The 13,190-nt window shown below is 38.9% G+C and overlaps 2 protein-coding genes across 5 annotated transcripts in view; one reads left to right on the forward strand and one right to left on the reverse strand.

The window, feature by feature from the left end:
* The window catches only part of LOC127652658 (calmodulin-regulated spectrin-associated protein 3-like), a 60,330-nt gene extending 58,785 nt beyond the window's left edge, over positions 1 to 1,545 (forward strand). For 3 of the 4 annotated variants that reach the window (XM_052138928.1, XM_052138930.1, XM_052138932.1), the window contains exons 14-17: positions 71 to 164; positions 253 to 368; positions 957 to 1,075; positions 1,229 to 1,545. In XM_052138928.1, the coding sequence (XP_051994888.1) occupies positions 71 to 164; positions 253 to 368; positions 957 to 1,075; positions 1,229 to 1,531 (632 nt within the window). In that variant the 3' untranslated portion in view covers positions 1,532 to 1,545. The remainder of the gene's footprint in view (positions 1 to 70; positions 165 to 252; positions 369 to 956; positions 1,076 to 1,228) is intronic. The other variant, XM_052138929.1, reaches the window with a different exon arrangement.
* A 2,772-nt stretch (positions 1,546 to 4,317) lies between these two features.
* Positions 4,318 to 10,796, reverse strand: LOC127652659 (nuclear receptor subfamily 5 group A member 2-like). Its single transcript, XM_052138933.1, has 7 exons — positions 10,477 to 10,796; positions 9,710 to 9,825; positions 9,458 to 9,599; positions 6,252 to 7,003; positions 4,898 to 5,017; positions 4,650 to 4,797; positions 4,318 to 4,567 (listed from the first exon to the last, which is right to left on the reverse strand). The coding sequence occupies exons 1-7, from the start codon at positions 10,571 to 10,573 to the stop codon at positions 4,320 to 4,322; spliced, it is 1,623 nt and encodes a 540-aa protein (XP_051994893.1). The 5' UTR covers positions 10,574 to 10,796; the 3' UTR covers positions 4,318 to 4,319.
* Positions 10,797 to 13,190: the final 2,394 nt, after the last annotated feature.

Genomic DNA, 13,190 nt, shown 5'->3' on the forward strand with positions numbered 1-13,190 from the left:
CTCCTCTTAAGCTTATTTCCTTTCCATTGATATAAATTGTTCCATAAATTGGGCTCTTTTTCTCTTTTAGGTTCTAGGCTAAATAAAGTTTACTCCCATTCGACAACAAATCTGTCCTCCATGACCAATGACAGCGGGACCCTAAGTGTCAGGAAATCTCCAAGGTAAATCACTTAAATCTGATCTTCATATAATCTGATGATATAACTGCTTCTTTGTGACCTCATCTCTCACGTATCTCATTTTCTTCAGCAGTCGGTCTCATTCACCATCCAGACGGATGTCTCCAGGCCGTCTTGCTGCGCAGAATGGTGACTGGGAAAATGGATCTACTATTTCATCCCCGGCTTCCATCCCAGAATACACTGGTAAAATTGTTTTAATATATATATATATTACAATTTTATAGTAAAATATTAAAGTGTCATGAAACCCCCAAAGTTCAGCACTAGTTGTTCTCACCCCAGACTTAAAAAAGAAAGGGTCATGAAAGGGGTGTGAAAATATAGATAAGGTTGGCGGGAGTGTGTGGGAAGGGGGTCAGAGGACAGGAGGGATTCAACCATAACAATTCACTTACGATAGAGATGATCATCACATTGTGAGAGGAAACAAAAGTTCTGATGCATTTTGCTGTATATCAATCATGGGACAAATGTGAATGAGAAGAGTGAAGATCATTGAACAGTTCTTTGCAATTTTGTTCAAACCTTTCTAGAATGATGTGAAAGCAGGCATTACCACCAAAACCAGGACTGCTTAGAGAACTAATATAAATTCATAGATATTTATTTTCAAGAAATGTTTCTGCTTTAATAATAGTTCAAATCTTTTGACAGTGTTTGTGGCATAATGATGATTAACACATAAAATATTTTAGAATAATCTGTCTTTATTAAAAAGCATTTTTTTACATTAAGCAAAATTATATAATTGTACTTCTCTTTTTGATTCAGGGCCTAAACTCTACAAGGAGCCAAGCTTCAAGTCCAATAAGTTCATTATCCATAATGCCATTTCACGGTGTTGTTTGGCAGGCAAGGTCAATGAACCCCAAAAAAACAAGATTGTAGAGGTGAGGGACCTATCAGTCACCATCTGTAGTGCACTCTGGGTTTTCAGCTCATGATTCCAAGCAAAACATTCTGTACCAACCCATTTGCATAATCCATTTGAATGCATGATGTAATGGCCTCACAATCTCTTGTTTATTTCTCGTCTGTGAAAGGAAATGGAGAAAAGCACTGCAAACCATTTCCTCATCCTGTTCCGGGATGCCAGCTGTCAGTTTCGGGCGGTGTACACCATGAACCTAGAGACTGAGGAGATGGTCCGGCTAACAGGCGTCGGCCCACGTGTCATCTGTCCCTCTATGGTGGAGTCCATCTACAAGTACAGCTCTGACCGCAAGCAGTTTACAGCCATCCCCTCTAAGACCATGTCCATGAGTGTGGATGCCTTCACCATTCCCAGTCACCTATGGGAGCGCAAACGCCCAGGAACCCCAAAGAAGCTCGGGACCCCAAAATAAAACCAGCTGGAAATGCCATCAATGCCTGAGCTGGCCCTGTCATCCCAGGTTTCTCTGTCTTCTCTGGCACTGAAGAGTGTGTGCCAAGTGAAAGTGTGGGGTAACAAAACAAGGCCCTAAAACTCACAAACAACTGCTGTCATAGGTTTGTGGTTGGCGAGTGTGCAAAAGCCTATGTATTTATCTAACAGGTCAAGTTCTAAAGATCTACTCCAAAATCTCCATTGCCATATCTTTAAGGTAACCCAAGTGACTATAGAAGAAATATTGCGAATAAGTGGACTGATTGATTTTCTAAGTTTGTACGAAAACTATCGTTGATTGTTAAAACTGTAAATCTTCCAATTTCCCCATTCAAAATGATTGAATGTCCTCATAATGACGAGAACAACCACAGCTCTTAGAAATGTTACTGTCCTCCAGCTCCTGTCCTCTTTCTTAAATAACTGGATCCTTTGAGGTGTAAAAGGATGCCCCTGATGAAATCAGATCAACGCTCTTCTTTGAATGTAGGGCACAAACCAACACAGGCCTTCTTAATGTGTATCGCCATCAGCCGCTCAGTCTTTTGGGACTGAATGTAAAACTGTATTACAAGGGGGCTCAGCCACTCTGCATTTCATCACATAGTGAGAAAATATCTCATTCTGCTGTTCATTTAGAGTCTGTCTTGCTCTTGAATACAAACACTTTGTCTTCTGGCCTACCTAATGTCAGCTGTAGACGTCTGGATGTTTGTTTTCTTAATCTAACTGGATCTCACTAGCTTTTGGACCTCAGGAGAGCATGTTAAAAAAATACTTCCCATTTGCTTTAATGAAGGATGAATGAAAAAAATGCTGTTGATTTCCGTTAAATGTACTCTAAATAGCGAAGGTCTTTTTACTCTTGTTTAGCCTTAACTGGTAAAAATTATGTAAGGAAAAAAGTTGAGGCAAATTTAATATACTGTATATTTCAATGCTGTTTATTGCTCATTCTTTTAATTTTTGACAATTATTTGTATATTGTGAAGATTTGTAAGAGGTGAATAAGCTACCCTGCTGCTTCAATCCTTGAGCTGGATGTCCTGGTGTGAATTATGTATGAACCAGACGAGAGAGAGTGAGATGGATTGCGAGGGACAATAAATGGCAAGCTTATGTGATTTATCTTGCTTATTTACCCCGAGCTGAATGAACAATTGTCCTGCGGGAGCAAATAGTGATATGCCTATAGTGAACACCAACAGATAGTGATATAAAACAAACACTAAGAGATAATGATTTAAGGCAAATCAGAAGCCCTGATGTCTGCAGCCTTAAATTATTATAATGTTGTTTCTATTAACTATGATCTATGAATTGGCTCCAAACAGTCTAACTTGGCCTTATTCTTTCCTTGAACGGCATTAGTGGTCTGTCTTTTTGTATAAAATGGGCATTTAGTTGGTTTCTCTTCATTAAAGCACTAAAGTAACTGATTCAATCAGGCCACGATCTCCTACCCATGGAGAACTAGATGAAGTACTCTAGTACGGATTTGCTGTAAAATGTATATATTTTTGTAAAGAGCTAAAAAAAAAAAAACAAAAAAAAAAAAACGTTTGAAATGGTTGAATGATGTTTCTGTGCCAAATGAATGGAAGAGATGTGTGTAGGCTGCATGTGTGTCTGTTGGGGAGAACATGATGGGTAAATGTAACTGGATTCTGTGCAATTTCTGTAGAATGTTAGGTCACCTAAGGTGTATTTATTGGGTTAGGATGAAGCTAGAGTTATTTTCTTTTAGTTTCAGATTGTATTATGTATGTTCTGTCAAAGGTGGTGATTCACTCGTTCATTTCATGAAGCACATTTAATTTTAGCATTTTCTTTTGCAGCTTCCATGTTAATGTTGGTAGATCGTTTTTTTCTTCTCCCTAAATCTTTGATTACAGATCAATCCCATGTGTCTGGATGTGAATTCGAAAAAATAAACTTTTTAATAATCTCAATTATTTCTCATCTACAAAGTTTATTTTAACTAAGTTATATTAAACCTTCATTCTTTAAAGACATGTTTGTTTTAGAGTTTTTCCATATTCTTCATGTTGCATTTTCACGCCACCTTTACACAACAAAACATTTGTTCTTGGTGAATCTCAAAGTCTGGGGCCACATGTTTGTGTTATTCAACTCCCAAATAAAAAAGGATAAATTTACTTTCTTATTTCGGACCATTAAATAATTTTGTTAAATTGTGACACTATTTTTGTGACAAATTTTTGTTTTCCTTTAGATTTCAAGGTGAAATCTATAACCTGGCTATGTCCTTGACAGGATTTTCGAGATTCACCTTTCTGTAGCTACATTCTAGACATGGGAAACATGAAATCAGACTAATACAAAGATCAAGATACTTTACAGACACCCTTGCAAAATAGTATTGATTACAATGCAGCAAATTATGTAATGAGAATGTGTGTCGTGGCAGTGTTTTTATACTCTTGTATATTCTTTCTTTGTTTTGGGACCAGATGTAATTTATGCAAATGCATTTGAACAGAGTAAAATGTCAAAAGAGTTTCTGTACATAGAAGTCCGGGTGTGTGCCTTCACATATCATAAACATAAATACCTGAAAGTAGCCATTGTTCCTATTATTTAGACTGGTAGGCAGTTTCAGCCAGTGGAAAAACTGGTATTTGATATTGCCCAAAGTTGAAAATTGAGGTTGTGTTAACATATTATAAACCTTTTGTGCCACAAACCAGTGTCCAAAGGTTTACAAGAGCATTTAAGAAGGCAGACTTTGCTATGACTGAGTCTTAGGTGTTCTTTGCATGGAGCATTTCAGTTAGAAGTGAGTTACAAGGTAAATCTCCCAGCAGGTGGCGCTGATACAGGTACTCCTCCACCTGCAGACTGATGCTGCGCACCTCTGGTAGACGGAGCAGCAGCTGCCCAAACTTGTCCGAGTGACCTGGGTGGGTCTGCATAGTGTGGTCCATCAGAGCTCTGTTTACACGCTCTTGAGTCTGTTCTACCTGCCTACGATCCTGCACTGATTTTACATCTGCAATATACATACACAATACTTAGAGTTCTGCAAGAGAACAAGAATTGATCAGAACATATGTTTGGACATGAAAACACACCTGGGTTGAAGAGAACCAGATATTTGAGACACACAAACTCCTCCCTGTCCAACTGAAGGGACCTAAGCTTGGATACAAGGTCCTGGGCTCTGGACACCAAACTACTGAGCATCACCCCAGCCTGGCTGAGAATAGTCGATACCTCAATCTGGTACATTACAAAAGCACATCAAAGAAGTGGCAAAGCCTCTTTTGAACAGTCAATGAGTGCCTATGAGAACTGATGCAGTTTAAAGAGGTGTACATACCTGTTGTCCAGTAATCAGACAGATGGTGCCATCTTTCCCGTAAGCCACCTGCCTGCAAAGATGATCCAGGACGAGTAGTTCACTCCAGCAGCTCTGCAGGAGCACCATTTGATCCTCTACCTGCAATAAATCAAGTAGCTACTCTAGTTAAGTACCCTCTTACTATATATACAGCTGATCATTGGAAGGCGTTGCCATATAAAAGAGGTACAAATTTTAAGCCATCCTTTCTGAAAGGACTTGCATGAGTTTTGTCTTGGATGCTCGTTCTAGGCATGGGATGGTGGTGTGCTTGTGTCTGCACCAGGCTTGTAGCTAAACCAGCATGGTTGGTCTACCAATTTGAAAGACCATACCAGTAAGGTCAGCTTTAGACCAGCATAGAAGCAGTGACTTTGTAAAATCAAAGTATGACCTGCTCCTTGATCAACAACCTTGGTCCTTCTGAAACCACATTCCTACCAACCAATCAGATTTAAGGGGGAAGGTTAAGAGGTAGAGTTAGGGTTATGCTGCTTTCCATTTAGCTTGAATAGTTGGAATTACCAACTTCCTACTTTTAAAAGTGCAATGGTATACCAACTTGGAAACTTGTGCAGGAATCCACTTCTCTAATTTCTTTGAGCTGCAGGTAAGTAACGTCATGGAATTTGGAAACATGTTGGCACCCAGGGAGATTTACAGAGTTAAGGATAAACATTCACTTTTAAGCACATATAACCGCATCAATGAATCAAAGTTCCAAGACAATAAAACTTGTTCAGCAAATGTCTGCAGAGACAGCTGTGTAAAACAAATCACATTATACTCTCTTGATAATCTTACAGCTGTAGAAAAAATGCTAGCATTGCATAGCATTGTTTTTCCTCTCAATTTGGTTGCTAAGAGATGTCTCTGTACACCTGCTAAGCTAACAGGACTGTTTCATTTTCCCCCCTTATACAGGCAATGGTAATGCCTTTATGGTCGGAGATTGACGATTTAAAGTAGGAATATTCTACATCTGATCTAAATTAAAGCAGCATTAAGGCTGGGGTTAGGGGCTTGTACATCATTCTTAATCTATTATTTCCCTTTGACAGTAGGGGTAGTCAATGGTTAGGGTCAGGATTGGGTAGTGTACAGCAGTTTTCAAAAACAGTTACCAGCTTGGAAATTCATTTTGGGCAAAACTGGTCTTTTCTGCAGCGATTCTCAAGATTACACTACCACATACAATGCCTCTATTCTAAACACTAACATTTAGTGGCAAGAAACCCCTTAAGTTAAGAAAAACCTTGGTTTTGAATAAGTCCTTATTCTAGCCCTTAGTGTGTGTTTACCTTATGTCTTTTTACCTTCGTATGTATTTTACCTTAAGTTCCTTAAACAGCATGCAGTTGCGGGCCCACTCCACCAATCCAAACAAGGTCTGGTCTGCCATTTTGCACATGATGCTAAAGGTGTTGAGGCAATCGTGTTTTCCTCTGCAGGCCTGTTCTCTTTGGAGGCTTGCTAAAACCCGCATGCAGAACTGTTTTTCATCTGGTTCAGCTTCCAGGAGCTGGTTCAGGAAACATGAACTAGGAGTCGGGGTCGAAGTTGAGGTGGGTGTCAAGCTTTGTGCTGGAGTTGGCATTGAACTTGGAGTCAAGGTTGGTGTGAGTGTAGTAGTGGGTGTGGGTGTAGAAAGTTCAGAAGGCGAGATTGGAGAAGGGGACGTTACAGAAGCAGGACTGTAGTTGAGAGGGATCTCTAGTTTTTTATGAGGATATCCATGGAAGCCTTGATAGTACAGTGTGTGAAAAGGAATGGTGGGATCAGACAGTGTCCGGTCTCTGGGCATGGTGCAGTCCAACAGCATGGGGAACTCTGATTGGTTCATATTGGGAGGAAAAGGCTGAGGTGGTTGGTAATGTTCACAACCATGAGGAGCAGGGGATGGGTTGGGAACATGAAAATCATAAGGCCTAGCAAGTACAGATGCCTGTGGTCCCTCAAGTTTGATCCTGTGGGAGGCACTGTTGGCTTGATCATAGGTGCCTCTTTGCTGTTTCTGTTGCCTGTCTCGCCGATATAGAGGCCCAAACTTGTTTCGTCCACCTCTCATTCTGTCGGCACGTACAGCTGAGTGATTTTACAAATAATATGCATGTTCAAAAGAGATTCACAACATCTAACATTTATAAATTCTTAAACCGTTCTAAATTGTAAAACTGACACTTAAAAGAATAGTTCACCCAAAAAATACATTTCTCTCATTTAAGATTACTCAAGATTGCACCAACCAATGCACTGTGCAATGGATTCACACAACAGCATGTTACTTATTAAGCTTTTGGGCACTGAGTACAAAAGTTTAAGTTTAGAAAGTTTAAGTATAGCAGGTCAATCTCGCACCCAATCTCTCTGCTTACACTACCATGCACTTGTAATCCGGGCAGTATGTGGTTTACAGTTTTCCTGCTGGACAATGCAGGGACGTCTCTGGAAAAGACGGTGCTGGATGGCACTATGTTGCTCCAAAATTTTAACATATCTGTCTGCATTAATGATGCCCTCACAGATGTGCGAGTTACCCATGCCATGGGCACTGACACAACCCTGGCCCCTACAAACACTGGCTTTTGGACCTGACACTGATATCGGCTTGAATGGTCCTTTTCCTCTTTGGACCAAAAAAAACTCAGTTCCACTGTTCTACTTTCCAAGATGAGACCGAGCCCAGAGAAGTCTGCAGAGCTTCTGGACAGTGTTGATGTACGGCTTCTGCTTTGCATTGCTAAGTGTTTACTTGCATCTGTGGATGCAGCGGCGAGTGGTGTTGACTAACAAATGTTTACTAAAGTTATCCCAAGCCCATGTTCATGATATCCATTACAGATGAATGCCATTTTTTAAGACAGTGACGTTTGAGGGATCAGAGATTACACGTGGTTTTTGTCTTGCCCTTTATGCTCTGAGATTTGACCAGATTCGTTGAATCTTTTAACTATATTGTGCACTGTAGAGGGTGAAATGCCTGAAATCCTTCCCATTTATCTTTGGGGAACATTGTTCTAAAAGTGCAGGATTATTTGCTGAAGCATCTGTTGGCAAATTGACCAGTCTTAAATAATCCTTGTCTTTTGAAGGACTAGTCTGTTTGTGGAGGCTCCTTATATACTATGACACAATTGCCTCACATGTTTAACATCTGTTTCACATCGCCTTGTTATTTCAACTCATCAAATTGTTATTAGTCTTAAATTGCCCCTGTCTCAACTTTTTTGGAGCGTGTTGCAATCATCTGATTTGAAGTTACTGTACATTAAAAAAAATGACATTCACAAGGTAAAACATCATATCATGTGTAGTTGTAGTGCTTTCAGTATAGCAAAGGGTGAATATCATTTATTTCATTTTTCATACTGTCCCAACTTTTTTGGAACTGGGTTTGTAAGTGTATTGTTACTAAGGGTTTTTGAAAGGGCTTAATTTCCTTATATTTACATTTACTCACCCTCATGCCGTCTCAAACTCGTATGACTTTCTGTTTACGCAAATATATTTTGAAGAACGTATGATGTGTTTTTGTTCATACAATTTAGTTCAAAGAGGTAAAAAAAAACATTTAAGCTCCAAAAAGGACATAAAGACAGCATGAAAATAAGGCAGAGGGTATTTGTACTGTGTAGACTGGGGATTCTGGAGTAGAAATGTTCGAGGCTGCTTTGAATGTCTTTCCACTCTGGGATGTCTCTCAGTAGGGCCCACCCAAGTGTTCTCCAATGAGCAGCTCCAGTTTTGGAGGTAATCCACCAATGCTGCATAAAAGTTTCTCACTGCACAAAGGAAATCATCTGCTCGCATGAAAAAAACTTTAAAGCATGGTTGTCTTGAACTGTGTTAAAGGTGCACTGAGTAACTTATGTCTTTGTGTCATCTTGGACTTGCACTGACACCTAGCGGCTTGGATGTAGCATCATTTAACATCAATAGTTTTAAGTTTCAGGTGGCAATGTAGAAATGTATTATTCACAGTTAGTCGTGATTCATTAAATTAGTGAGTGAAAGTGTCAAATAACAGGACGGTTACTGAGATTAAGCAAGTAGTTAAAACTACTTGATTACTTGGATCAGTGGATGCTGCCTTTATGTCCTTTTTTGAGCTTGTAAGTTTTGGACCCCATTGACTTACATTGTCTGGACAAAAAAAATCATACATCCTTCAAAATATCTTTGTTTGTGTTATGCATCAGAAAGAAGTCATACAAGTTTGAGATGACAATAAGGGTAAATGATGAGATCATTATACATTTTGGGTAACCATCCCATTAATGACAAACTGTTATGTAAAATTAACATCACAAAAAGATGCATCTGTTAAAGTAATGAAACTTTTTTTCTTTGATTGCACATTAAATCTTAGCCTTTGTGGGTCATCATAAATTGCTGTTGCAGTGGTTTATGGTTCCAAAGATAAGTGGTAAAGGGGCCAGAGATATCTTGGATAGCTAGCTTACTGTACATCAGAGCTCTTAGAAAAACATTAACTATCAATGTGTGTGTGTGTGTGTGTGTGTGTGTGTGTGTGTTTACCCTCTCTCTTCATGCCAACAGCTAGACATTTCTGAAAGCGACAGAAAGGGCATCGCTTCCTCTGAGCCAGGTCCATGGGACAGCACTGTCTTTCTGCACACGTGTAGTGTTTCTTGTTCTGCACGGAGCGCTTAAAAAAGCCCTGATGAGATTTGCAAGTCTTTCATTCTTAGGAATAATCAGGGTATTTATCATTTGAAAGCTACTATGTCCTGTGTTGTCTAGGTCCTGTCCTGCTATGTTGACGCTTACCTTACAGCTCTCACAGGTGAGCAGACCATAGTGATATCCTGACACCCTGTCACCACACACAGGACAGCCCTCCTCTTGAGTTGCCCGACCATCTGGATCTGGCTTTAATTCCCGAGCTATGAGATATCATCTCATATCATACTTTTGTAATATAGGTATGAATATAAGGTGGTATATATTTCACTTCAAACCTCCATGAAACATATACAATGAAAATCAAGAAGTCTACTGTACGATGATGATTATCTACCAGTTTTACCGGGGTTTTATGATTGAATAACAGTTTTATGACTGGTGTATATGATAAATCTGCAGGCGGTCTATTATTTCTCAAACAGACCTAATCTCTTATCACTAAAGTTGATTAAATGCTGAGATATAATTCTTATGTAATCCTTATTTTTAAGGATAGATTTTTTTGCGCTGTAATAAAAGTATTTTTGTACTAAAACTTATATTATGAAATTATAAAACTTATGATGAAATAGTAATACGGAAACTTAAATTATTCACTTCTATTTATAAGTTATTATATGATAAAAACTACCTGAACTGTCCAACACAATCAAATCATACAAAGTGATTTCATTTTCAGTACGCCTAATCAATTTGATTTGTACTCTCAGGAAAGTGAATCAGTCAAAGACTAAAGATAAAAACTGAAGAACTATTTCCAAGTGTAATAATAAAGAAACACAATAAGCAGCAATTGTGCAATAACTACTATTGCTAAAGCCATCAAACTATGTATACGAGGCTTTACTTACATGTGGATGGCCCCTCTTGTAAAAGGTCCTGCGTGTAATCGGCGGGGTGGAGGACCATGGAATGGGGGTGATCCAAGGGATAGTTTGCGATGTTCATGGTCCATAGGAGAGGAGCGGCATGGGTAACCGTAAGCTGTCATTCATAACTGCAGAGGCCTCAGAGACCCGGACCGGGACAGGGAAGAAAACAGGCACAGACACGGTCTGTCTCAGAGATGGTGCTGTGTAAAGGCCCTCTGATGGACTTTGCTCCATACTGAGGGTAATAAACTTGAGTCTGTCACACCTTCCCAACTAGCAAAAAGACCGCAGACATGCTGCATGACCACTGTAGGAGCAACATAACTGAAGGGGGAACCATATGTAAAAAATGCAAAAATATGGATGTCTATTCATCAAGTTGTCAAATAAGTTTCCCTTAGTTTTGTCAGATCATGCAATCCAACCTAAGTACATTTTCTAAATAATGGTCCACCTATACTCAAAAAGATATTTCAGTTAAGATTTATGCATTTCAATTGTTTGACAGATTTCCATCAAACTGAATTAAATAGGCAAATTCTACATGCATACATTAATATGTGCATAAATAATGTACATAGTTTGAAATAAGCACAAATATAAAGGATTTATTAGACTTTAGAGGAGTATGAACTTGAAACAATTCATATCATTTTAAACTAAGGTTTGGTAAATGGCAAATCAACAACATATGCTCAATTGTATCATGCATAGAAATGTGGCACAGAACTAAAAGGATTTTCCCATCTTTCATATCTTTTTATGGGGATACAAGTAAACATTTATAATGCAATAATACTCCAAAACCCTTTGTTGTGTGTATCAAAACATTGTATAATAACTGGTAAAAAAAAAAGTGCATTTCTTTGATGGAATTTTGTTGACATGTGTAAAACTTCCAAATATACTAAAATATTTTTTGGAGTCTGATGTATTTTTCATCAATAAGTAGCATTTATGTACCTTTGGCATCAATTATAAAACAAGGAGTTTATTTATAATGAAGGGAGCAGGGTGTAGGGTCTGACGTCAAAGGCGATAAAACAGTTCAAGGGTGATAGATTATCCTGAGTAATAATAAAAGACATATATGCTTTCAAATGAAATGAGGACTAGTCTTGACTGTTAATCAAATCTGAATGATATCCCTTTCAAAAAATCTGGCAAAGCTGCAAAATGCCGCTCGTTATTTTCACTTGCAAATGAGCTTGTGTTTCACCATAAATGTTTGCCAGAAGTTAGCAGCTCTTCAGCGGTGAACCTGCAGTAAACCTTTGGCGACAACGAACAATTTGCCGCAAAGCTCATTTGCATGTGAAAATGATCAGTGTCGAATTTGTGGCAAGTTTGCCATGAACTCATGATTCTCCCATTTTTCTCCACCATATTGGAATGCACAAGTCCCAATGCGCTCTAAGTCCTCGGGTGGCGAAGGACGAATCTCAGTTGCCTCCGCATCTGAGACCGTCAATCCGTGCATCTTATCATGAGGCATGTTGAGCACGTTACAGTGGAGTCCCACGCTATTCTACGCAGCCTGCGCACACAACTCACCACGCTCCCCACCGAGAACCACATTATAGCAACCGCGAGGAGGTTACCCCATGTGACTCTACCCTCCCTAGCAACTGGGCCATTTGATTGCTTAGAAGACCTGGCTGGAGTCACTCAGCACACTCTGGATTCGATCTTGCGACTCCAGGGGTGGTAGTCAGAGTCAATACTCATGATTATTTAAGGTTGTATATATAACATCAAAGACCATTCATTTAATTTACATTAATACATTTGACAGACATCTTTATCCAAAGCAACTTACAGTGCATTCATTCTATGCATTTTATCAGTTTGTGTGTTCCCTGGGGTCAAACCCATGATCTTGGTGTTGCTAGCTCCCATGCTCTACTAGTTGAGTTACTGGACACTGTTTCATCTCAAGCTGCTTTTATGATTTATTATAAATGTGTCCACTTGTTTGTTATATCGTCTGTAGCATAGAGTCAAATATTTACATTTGCCAAATAAATCTAATATTTCTGTGGAATAATTTATCTTTTATTGTTTAGAAGAGGCATCAAATATAAAAATGCCAAAAAAGGTACAATCCAGAATAAGTTTTGCTATAACAGGTTGGAATAGCATATAAACAATGGTTTTTAGAAGCTCTGTGGGTCCATACAATGCAAATGACTAGTGACCAGATTTTTGAAAGTCCAAAAAGCCCATAACTGCAGCATAAATGTAATCCATAAGACTCCAGTGGTTTAATCCATGTCTTCAGAAGTGATATGATTGGTGTGGGTGAGAAACAAATAAATATTTAAGTAATTGTTTACTAAATCTCCACATTCACTTTCACATTCTTCTTATGTTTTTGGTGATTCACATTCTTCATATACATCACCACCCTTGGGCAGGGAGACGAATTTGGATTTAACCAATGGAGTCTTATGGATTACTTTTATGCTGCATTTGTATGCTTTTTGGATCTTCAGCGTTCTGGTCACCATTAATTTGCATTATAAGGAACAACAGAGGCGAGATATTCTACTAAAAATCTTTGTTTGTGTTCAGCAGAAGAAAGTCATACACATCTGGGATGGCATGAGTGTGAGTAAATGATGAGAGAATTTAAATTTTTGGGTGAACTATCCCTTTAAGTATCTTGAGGCAGTAGTGAAATGGAAGGCTGG

Source organism: Xyrauchen texanus, chromosome 12 (genome assembly GCF_025860055.1).
Source record: "Xyrauchen texanus isolate HMW12.3.18 chromosome 12, RBS_HiC_50CHRs, whole genome shotgun sequence".
Classification (NCBI taxonomy): domain Eukaryota; kingdom Metazoa; phylum Chordata; class Actinopteri; order Cypriniformes; family Catostomidae; genus Xyrauchen; species Xyrauchen texanus.

Coding starts and splice junctions, on each gene's coding strand:
- LOC127652659 (XM_052138933.1), bottom strand. CDS start 10,573: ATGAACATCGCAAACTATCCCTTGGATCACCCCCATTCCATGGTCCTC. Junction 9,600..9,709: donor TCACCTGTGAGAGCTGTAAG/GTAAGCGTCAAC, acceptor AAATCTCATCAG/GGCTTTTTTAAGCGCTCCGT. Junction 7,004..9,457: donor TGTTGGCATGAAGAGAGAGG/GTAAACACACAC, acceptor AAAATCACTCAG/CTGTACGTGCCGACAGAATG.